Source organism: Sinocyclocheilus grahami, unplaced genomic scaffold (assembly GCF_001515645.1).
Source record: "Sinocyclocheilus grahami isolate Dianchi unplaced genomic scaffold, SAMN03320097.WGS_v1.1 scaffold50.1, whole genome shotgun sequence".
Lineage (NCBI taxonomy): Eukaryota > Metazoa > Chordata > Actinopteri > Cypriniformes > Cyprinidae > Sinocyclocheilus > Sinocyclocheilus grahami.
The window spans coordinates 1,948,757-1,958,269 of record NW_015505229.1 but is presented as its reverse complement, the minus strand read 5'-3'; the positions used below and the strand labels follow the sequence as shown (position 1 = coordinate 1,958,269).

Here is a 9,513-nt window from a genome sequence, read left to right as displayed (position 1 = left end):
CCCCCCGAAAATGGACCCTTTTCGTCATCTCGGACATACGGATTTTTTATGTAATGGTTATAGATGGTTCTTACTGCTTTGTACAGCAGTGTTTGGCAGCAGTGTTTTGCCTGTTGCAGAGTGCGTTATTTTCCGGTGCAGATTTGATCGCTTTTGCCGTTCTGCAGGTGCGTCAGTTTTTAATCTGCCCAGTAGGTGGGACTTGATGCTCGGAGCATGGCCCTCTCTCTCTCTCTCTCTCTCTCGCTCTCTCTCTCTCTCTCTCTCTCTCTCTCTCTCTCTCTCTCTCTCACACACTAGACTGCGCTCTGACGCTTTAGTCTTCAAGCCAGAGATCCAACAACCTGGAACTACGCGACAAACAGCACCGAGGAGACAGGGAAGCTTGTACCATGCAGCTCGGAGAGGAGGACAGCCTGGGACCGTTTGAGCCCTTTCTACATTGACGGAGTATTTCCCCCCTCTTTTCTTGGGGACATTATTACGATCTCTTTGATCTGACATACCTTCACTCTCATCCACGCACCCGCGCGCTCTCTCGCATCACCGTACGGATACCCGGAGCGCTTTCGATTCTGTAGCCGTTGAACATTAGTGAGGAGCTAAAATATTGAGGGAAGCACCTGGAAACATGGATTTATTCTCCATCCCACCCCGCGTCTGCTGGTGGAGGATCCTGTTTCTCCTCAACATCTTCCAAGATTATATGAGCTCCATGCTGGACTGCCCACCGACCTGCCGTTGTTCTACCACTAACATCTTTTGCAATGAGTCTTACCAAGGGAATTTCTTTCCCCTCCTGGCACTACAGGACACCGTGAGCGATGGGAATACCACTAACAGCCTCCCGGACCTGTTTGAGAACATCTCCTCCATGTAAGTCAAGCGCACAAGTGTCCATCACATGCTGAGTCCATGTGTGCATTGAGATCAACTCTCAGCCTCCCACTCACTCCAGGATTTGTGTTGGTGTGTGGGATGATTAGAAGGGTTTTAATGATGGGCAGTAGCTAAAAACGATCTTAAATTGATATAAAATGTTAATTATACAGTTGGATTGCAATTGAATATCCATATTAAATCAAGAGTAAAAAGGAAACAGATTTTTGTTACTCCATATAAGTACACAATCAATGTTAAAAAAATTCCAAATAAATGACACCTGATTGGGGACAATTCATTGCAACATCTAAGCTTAATGCATCAGTTTTTTTTTGGGACTTCACAGAGAGGAGTCTTTATAGAAGCTGCTTTGTATTCAAGACAGGAATCCCAAAAGGAATTTTGTCACATTCGTGAGCTTCGTCAAAGGTGTATTGTGCTATTAAAGAGAGCGTGAGAGAGAGGGAGGAAAAAAGACTTTACATGAGTTTGAAGTCACATACCAGCATGTATTAATAAGTGCATGGAGAATTTAAAGTCAGATCTCATTTATGCAATCATTTTAAAGCTGATGTTCCAGTGTTTGTCTATTGTTAGAAGGTTAACGTTGGATAAGTAATATGAGATAGAAACATTAATGCTGTAATAGCTATATGATGGTGTTTTTGATGGACTCTGATGGTTTTGGGATAAATAGAAGAGCTGTGTAATGGCCCTCAGCTGATCCGAGCAACTAAATAATAACACCTGGAGCAAAGAAACCATTAATGTTGTTGTCTTCAACCAGCTTTGGATGCCAAATAATGACATTTTGAATTGCAAAAGCTATTAGTTTTGGCATATTAAGACATAAATTCTCTCCCTCTCTCAAAGTTTTCCTCATATGAGCCATCATGGTTCAACACTGGTTCTCCTGAACATGCCATCAGTCTGGATCTGTTTTCATTACATAATGTCAATAATTTAAAGCTACAAATGTGCAAAAAGCAAGACAGATAGTGTTCTCGTTGAATAATGTCAATGCTGGCGCAGCAATGAGGACAAGAGTGCGTTTTGGTGAACAAAAATCTGATTCATGATTGATTCTTTGCTGGGAATTGTCTACAAAAGGATGCCATGACGACTCTATAGCGCTTTCTGATGGATTCACTTTTTTCCATCGCATTATATCAAGGAAATTGCATAATAGTGTATGCAAACTGATGTATGAGATCAACAGGGAGATGTTTTTACAGCCCTGTCTCCAGTCACTTTGTAAGGCCACTAGAGGGGATAGTGGTAACCTTTTCCAGCGTCTAAACTGGAAAGCCAGAGTGCACTGATCAGGGAGCTTCTCTCTAAGCGTGCAAGTCCTTTCTCGCTTATTTGCTTATGACTAGTTGTTTGCTTCAGAGATTTAATTTTGTGCAGTAGCTGTAGAGATTTCAGCACCTTCTCATGCTGGACAGCTCCTGTAACTCGGCCGTTTTTTGGCACGTCCCCATTCCTGTGCTGCCCACTTTGGGTGTTTTTCTTATTTGACACCCAATTCTGGTCTTGGAGCCTCTACTAATGAGTTCATGATATAAATCAAAAGGTGGACATCCACAATGTGATGTGGGGTACTTCAGGAGCAGGATTGAATGTTTTCCTGAAAAAGAGGCCTACATTTTTAGTCGGTATTCCCCGACTAATCATCAACCCACTTCTATTGTATTCGCACGACCTTGACCAATTTACAAATGATTGCGATTTTCCTCCTTCAGGCCAACTAGCTTCAGTGTTACTATTAGATCTAAAGTGAGGCCCCCTGAAACCTTGGAGGCCATTTAGAGGAGACCAGGGCAAGTTGTCACATGGGGAAGTTGTCATCTGGTCAGCGGTACATCCACGTAATTAGGTTTCAACAGAAACGTTTTTACGTAAATGCGAAGCTGAATTTTCAGCATCATTACTCCAGCCTTCAGTGTCACATGATCCTTCAGAAATCAATTCTAATATGCTGATTTGCTCAAAAAATTCTCATTATTAGCAATGTTGTAAACTTTTTTTTTTTCAGGAATCTTTGAATAGAAAGTTCAAAATACTGTAACGACATAAATGTCTTTACTTTCAATGTTGATCCTTGCTAAATAGAAGAATTAATTCTTTAAGTTCAATAGCTATTTGGTAATCAGTCTTTGAAGTGTTTGTCTAATACAGAAATTGACTGACTTTCTAAGAAATATTCATTAGAGTAAAAAGTGTGACAGCTATCTCTTCTACTTATTGAACAGTGTATATACTGTATGTAGTATTACAACTAAGATTTTTTAAATGCTGAGAATTTGAGGACTATAGCTTAAACATAAGTTAATTTGGTTTTGTTGTGCTATCATAGCTTTATTACAGAGACTTTTTCATTTAGCAGTGTCTAAATGGATATGTATTATTAAGTGTCTATTGTTTAGAATATTACTACTTTTTAGATTTACAGTGGCCCCCAAAAGTATTTGGATACCTTAATCATATTATATATGTAATGTAATGATATTCATGTATGTTTATTAAATCAATTTGCATTTAGTTAAAGAAAGATAAAATAAGCACACTTTCCATGAAAGCTAACACATCTGTTTGTGAAATGTGTTAAGTTAAAACAACAGTTTAGATTCGATGACACTTGTGTCTACTTGAGGGAAACTGATTTCATACATAAAGTAAAAAATTAAAAAAACAAGTTGGTCCTGAGAAAACAACAGTGTCCACAGTTTGCAATAGAATCTCCACCATGCGATTGTAAATGTGTCAAAGAATTTTCAGGCCACTACATAATATGACTTATGTGAAATAGTATTTGATGGCATCACAAGTGGTTGAGGTCCATCCATTATTGCAGTTTTGCACATTTTTGAGTGAGAACAACCCAAAGTAGAGTTTTTCATGCTTGCAGATTTTTACAATATATGGTCGTTTCCCCCCAGCTTTGTTGCAGTCTTCTGTTTGTTTTGCATCAGAGTAATCTTAGTGTTGCTCATTTGTTTTCATCAAGTCTATCCATTATGCTAATTGTCTTTTTTTTGTACTCTCAATAATGGTATTTCTGTATTAGCAGCACTATTCTTTTATTTTGCTAATGGAATGTCATAATGCATGGCCAGAATGAACAACATACCAGATCCCTCTTATTTAACGCTTTATGCTACAACAAAAAATGCTCAATGAATTCAATATGAAAGCATCTACATTGCTATTTTGCCATTGCATTTATGATTTTTCTGACTTCTAGAAAGAGTAGGAATATTTTAAATAATATTGATTTCTTTACTATTGCTAATTTTTGACACCTCAAAAGCTGAACTTTATCAGAGATTTATTAATAATCTTGTGTACTTTGTTAGTAATCGTGGAATTGTGGAATTTTATTGCCGACTAGATTGAGAAAACAACTTGGTATTGAGGAACCAGACAAAGACTGCCTCTTTAATATGGGAACTGATTATAAAATAAGAATATTATTTTATTTAAAGTATCTTAAATATTATTACATTTACATGAGTTAAAGGAAAATTGTATATTATATATAAATTTAATATATTATTTAAACAATTTTATTTATAAAAGGGTTAATAATATCTTAAATTTCAAGGAAAATTATAGACATACTTTTTTTATTTATCTGTTTTTATTTGTTTAATGTTGATTTTTGTTTGTTTGTTTATTTGTGGCACATAGAGTCCAATGTTGTGCAAGAGGATAACTAGCCCACACTTACTATTGTTGATTCACCATTCAGTCTCCATTCAGCCGTCCCAGGGGTCTCTGTGTCTGCAGACCATTGTCTGAGAGCCTAATTTCATGTGTGATTAAAAAGAGTGGATTAGCAACAGTTTCAGATAGGCATAGTTGAAAATGACTCCCTGAAATCTAAATGGCGCTACTTTGGAAAGATCTCCGAAGCTCAATTACACCGGAGCTTTCAAAAAGCGTTTTCAAAGTAAAGTGGCCGTTGCAAATCTGCACCTATAAAAGCCATGTCACGTACCTGCTGATAAATGGAAAAGTCATGAAAAAATAGGTCGCTCATTGAGGAACATTTTAATGGAAATTCAAACTGCGTCTACTGTATACTGATGTGTTGTGTTCGTCGTTCTGCGTGAGAAGGATTTTTTTTTTTTTTCATTTTACTTCGGTCCCCTGCCTGCTTGATTGCTGCTTTCAGGTAATCAAACAATAGCTTCAGGGCACAAATGGATCCATAATTACACTCCTTATGTGATGATCAAACTTTCTTTCTTGAGCAGGAACCAGGAAGGGAGAGTTTGTTGCCTTTTAACAAGGAAAAATTTAGACTAAGCGTTTTGTGGATCGTCAATATTCGGTTTGGTAATACTTCGCGATCTGTGACTCCTAAGGCGTCTTTTGTGCTGGCAGATGTGGTTATGTACAAGGCCAGCTAATTTCAGCACGGTCTGTCTGTCTGTGGCTGCTGGAAACCATGTTAGAAGCTGTGAAATCATCAATGGCATATGTTGTGCTAAGAGAGGCTGAGAGAGGTGAAGAGGGTTGTTAGAGTGGTGTATTTAAGGAAAAGCAATAGGATCTCATTTGCATCAGCCTTTTTTTTTTGTCTCATACCCTGGTTGTAATACCCTCAGTGGGAAAGGTCATGGAGATATCGGGACACTATAGAAATGCTTGACGTGGGCTTTCTGAAATGCATGGAATATTCATTGGATTTGTAGAGGTCACATGAACGTCAGCGGGCAAGTGTGAATCCTTTCCAAACAGATGTGATATACATCAGGGTCTCAGAAACTGAATCTTGAGAAATCAGGCTCAATATTAAAAAATATTTTTGTTTTACGAGAACTGATTATAGATTAAAAATATTATATTTACACTTAAAAATGTCATTAGTTCTGTTTGGGTCTCAGACACTTTATTTTATTTTATTATTATTATTATTTTTATTCTATCTGTCTGTCTGTCTATCTATCAATCAGTTAATAGTATGTTCAGTTTTTATTCAGAGGAACAAATTAAGTTTATTTATTTATTAAAGTCTTCAATTTGAATTAAGGAAAATTATAGATTTATTTCATTATATAGACTACTTTCAACAGTTTTGTGTTTAGTTTATTTATAAAAGGGTTAAATCCCTTAATATCCCTAAATATCATACATTTTACAGAAAAGTACAGTATTTATATATACACAAGGTTAGTAATGTCTTCAGTTTGAAGGGCAATTATAGATTCATTTCATTATTTACATTTTTTATTTAAGTATTTATTCATTAAAAGGTTAATATCTTCAATTTCAAAGGAAATGATAGATTACTTTCAACAATTTTGTGTTTAGTTTAAGGGTTAAATCCCTTAATATGTCCAAATATCTTCAATTTCACAGAAAATGACATATTTATTTATCGAAGGCTTAATATTCTACATGTAAAGAGATTCATTTCATTTATTTTATTTCTTTGTTTTATTTATAATTTTCTGTTTATTTATTTGTGGCACATACAGCATTGGACTCTCTCGAAGACGCAAAACATACAGGATGTAGTGTCATTCTCAACTAAACATTAGTGGATATTTAGAAAAGGGTGAGGGAGGGTTAAAGAAAAACATCTATTGATTTCAAAATCAGCTATCCTATTTATTTGATCCTAATTACCTGAAGCTCATTTGACATGGTTTAACAACTAGAAGCTAAACTACTTAGAAAAAGCATATTAAATCCAATAGCATCAGCGCTGCCTCCTCTCTTCATTGGCTTTAGGTTTAGTAACAGTCTTCTTTGCAAGAAAATCAAACTGACCTCATGCATAACAAAACTACTTGTGTTTAAAAACTATTTGTAAGACAGACTTATTGGCTTAAAAGGCCTTTTCAAAGACAAAAAAAAACATTTATGGACCTTGTGAAGTCTAAGCAAAGTCCCTCTTTTATTTGATGCCTATTTATTTACAGAAGCGCAGATGGAATTTGACAATTTTGAGAGCCTTAGGTGTTGGATCAAAAGAAAACAGTGTTTTCAGAAATGGTTGTTTGACATTCTTAGCCTAGAAAACTCTGTCATTGTAGTGTGTATTATTGTTATTATTATTAAAAGCCCTTTTGTGACTTTTTCTTTGACCTTGAGAGTTCAAAAAGCTTTTTGTTTATCATTACGCTATGATATTGGTGACAAGAGCGCACGCATGAATGAGCATGTCATGCACATTATTATTTTCAATAATATTTTAGACACGACAACCTTTTAACAACCCGTTAAAACAGCCGAAAGAATGCAAAGTACTTGCTAATGTTCAAATTATGGATTTTGAAGGAGCACGTGACTGATCTCAGGGCGTGCTGGCATGGACTGACCCGCTACTGTCCCGAGTACAGTAATGTGAAGCATCCATTTGTGTGACCCCTGATGTTCATAATGTGTCTGGAGGCACTCTTTATGATAACCATAATGGCAGAAAGATCAATATAAAGCAGGCCGACCTCAAAGACCCTCACAGTGTGGATGCAGATATGAACGTGTGACATAGTCAAGGTCTCGCTGTGCTACGTTAATCAGGATACTTTCCCAATAATGGCTTTGCTTGCGTTTTCCATTTTACGTGTTGTATTGGGTGGCTGCCTTCAGTCATGAATAATCCCGGCGTGTCATTGAAATGAGGCCGTGTGCTATCGATCGGAGATTCTTTCCGTAACATTGAAATGGGACATTTTGGTTTTGTGGGGTTGATAGAATTTGTCCAGTAGTGGACATGTTTACGAAGTGGAAGATCTGGTGGATGTATCCGCATATTAAGTGACACCAGTGGACCTGTGTTTGTATTTGGCATGCAGAACCACATACATACATACATGTGCATCTTATTTACAGTTGTGGGTAGTTTTAATAGTTGTATTATCTGAAATTAACAACAACAATAACAACTATAATAGTAATAATGTTATTTACAATAATAATAATAATAATGCATTTATGCATGTATATACAGTATGCTATAATAATACATATGCTATAACTATAATAATACAAATGTATTTATACTACTACTACTAACCACCTATGAATCACATTTGTACATTTAGTGCTTGAGATGTAGCCCATGATGTGATTTAAATTTTCTGATTTATTGTATTTAACAAAGGCAGGTTTTTTCAGTACATTCACAAGACTGTTCTAGCTGCTGGCTATATATATGACACTAAATAACAGTAGGAAGTTGAGGCAAAATGATGGCCACTGTTGCGTCGAAACAGTGTGGTGCAAAAATATGTGCATGCCACTCCCCCTCCTGCTGCTTCTACAAATAAGTTACACAGCGCTTTGTCAGACCCCAAACTGAGAACACTTCTGTCTGTGTGTTTGATGGGGAATCGCTCCCTAAATTTAGCTGAATGCACTCAGTTGTAAGATTGACAGCCAGAAATCTCAAGGTCACATGCTACAAGATTTTTATTTTATTTTATTTTTTATTCTGTCACTGTTAGTTAGAAAGACACACTTTACTGATAGTGTGAGAGGCTGGTTTTACATGATGCAACTCTTATCTGTCATAATGCCCTTGTCCTGACATCTGGAGAGGTCTTGTAGTGGTCATAGACCATGATAAAATATTGATCACTCTCTCCTTTCAGCACACGATAAAGCCTTTTGCCTCCTTGCCTCTTTAGAAGACATACAAAAAAAACTTCTGTCTCTTTATGACTAAGAAAATTGTAAATGGACAGTCTTTTTTTGAGCCAGCAAGGCAATTTTTAGCCACTGTCGATGATGATAGTTAATGAAACACAAGCACATCCCAGCTATTTTTCCTAATTTAATAGAAAACTATTGATTGAGCCAAAAGTAATGGAATAACAATGACGGTGACATTCCAATCTAGAATATTCGCCGCTATAGACGGCGGATAATATGGGGGAGGGAGCTTTGGGTTTCAATCATGGACATTTTGGAGGTAATTTCGTCCGCTGCCGTTTTAGATTTCCTTCGTTTTCATTTTCTCTTTTTCCTAGTGCTCTCCCATCCTCTTTCTCATTTTTTCTATCCCTCCTTCTTGTCGCTGATCTTTTATTCATTGCATGGCTAATGAAGCGCCTGATAGACTGTAGAACAGTGTGGATGATCCGCAGCAGTTTATTTCTCTGCTAGAGAGCAGATGAGAGGCGTCCACAGGTAGGCAGTAGCGGCGTCTTTAATGGCATGCCTTGTTCATGCTTGCTTGCTTTTGCAAAGGACTTTCATACCAGATCTGAATACATTTGCTCTTTTTCCAGTTTCATTGTGAAATAAAGAATGTCAGACCCTTTACACCTGATTGTTCTGTGCATTTTCATTGATTAGATCACATTGGATAACAGTTGACCGTGTTGAAAGACATAATTAGTCTCTGATGGCACACCTACAGATGCCCACATTCCCTTCTTAGTCTAGTAAACTCTAATCCGATTGGCTATACACAACTTCCAAGAGTACGAGCGAACATTTATTTATTTGTATATATGTTATCAGTCCGCTCGAACTCCAAGTTGTGTAGGAAAAATAAAAAATCTTCAAGGAAAAAAAAAATTCTAGGTTATGATATTTAGATTAGATATTTATATATATATATATATATATATATATATATATATATATATATATATATATATATATTTT

General features: G+C 36.5%; 1 protein-coding gene across 1 annotated transcript in view; it reads left to right on the top strand.

The window, feature by feature from the left end:
* Positions 1-343: 343 nt before the first annotated feature.
* ntrk3a (neurotrophic tyrosine kinase, receptor, type 3a) overlaps positions 344-9,513 on the top strand; it is a 232,477-nt gene continuing 223,307 nt past the window's right edge. Inside the window, exon 1 of the mRNA XM_016269255.1 lies at positions 344-876. Coding sequence (XP_016124741.1) covers positions 632-876 — 245 coding nt within the window. The 5' untranslated portion in view covers positions 344-631. The remainder of the gene's footprint in view (positions 877-9,513) is intronic.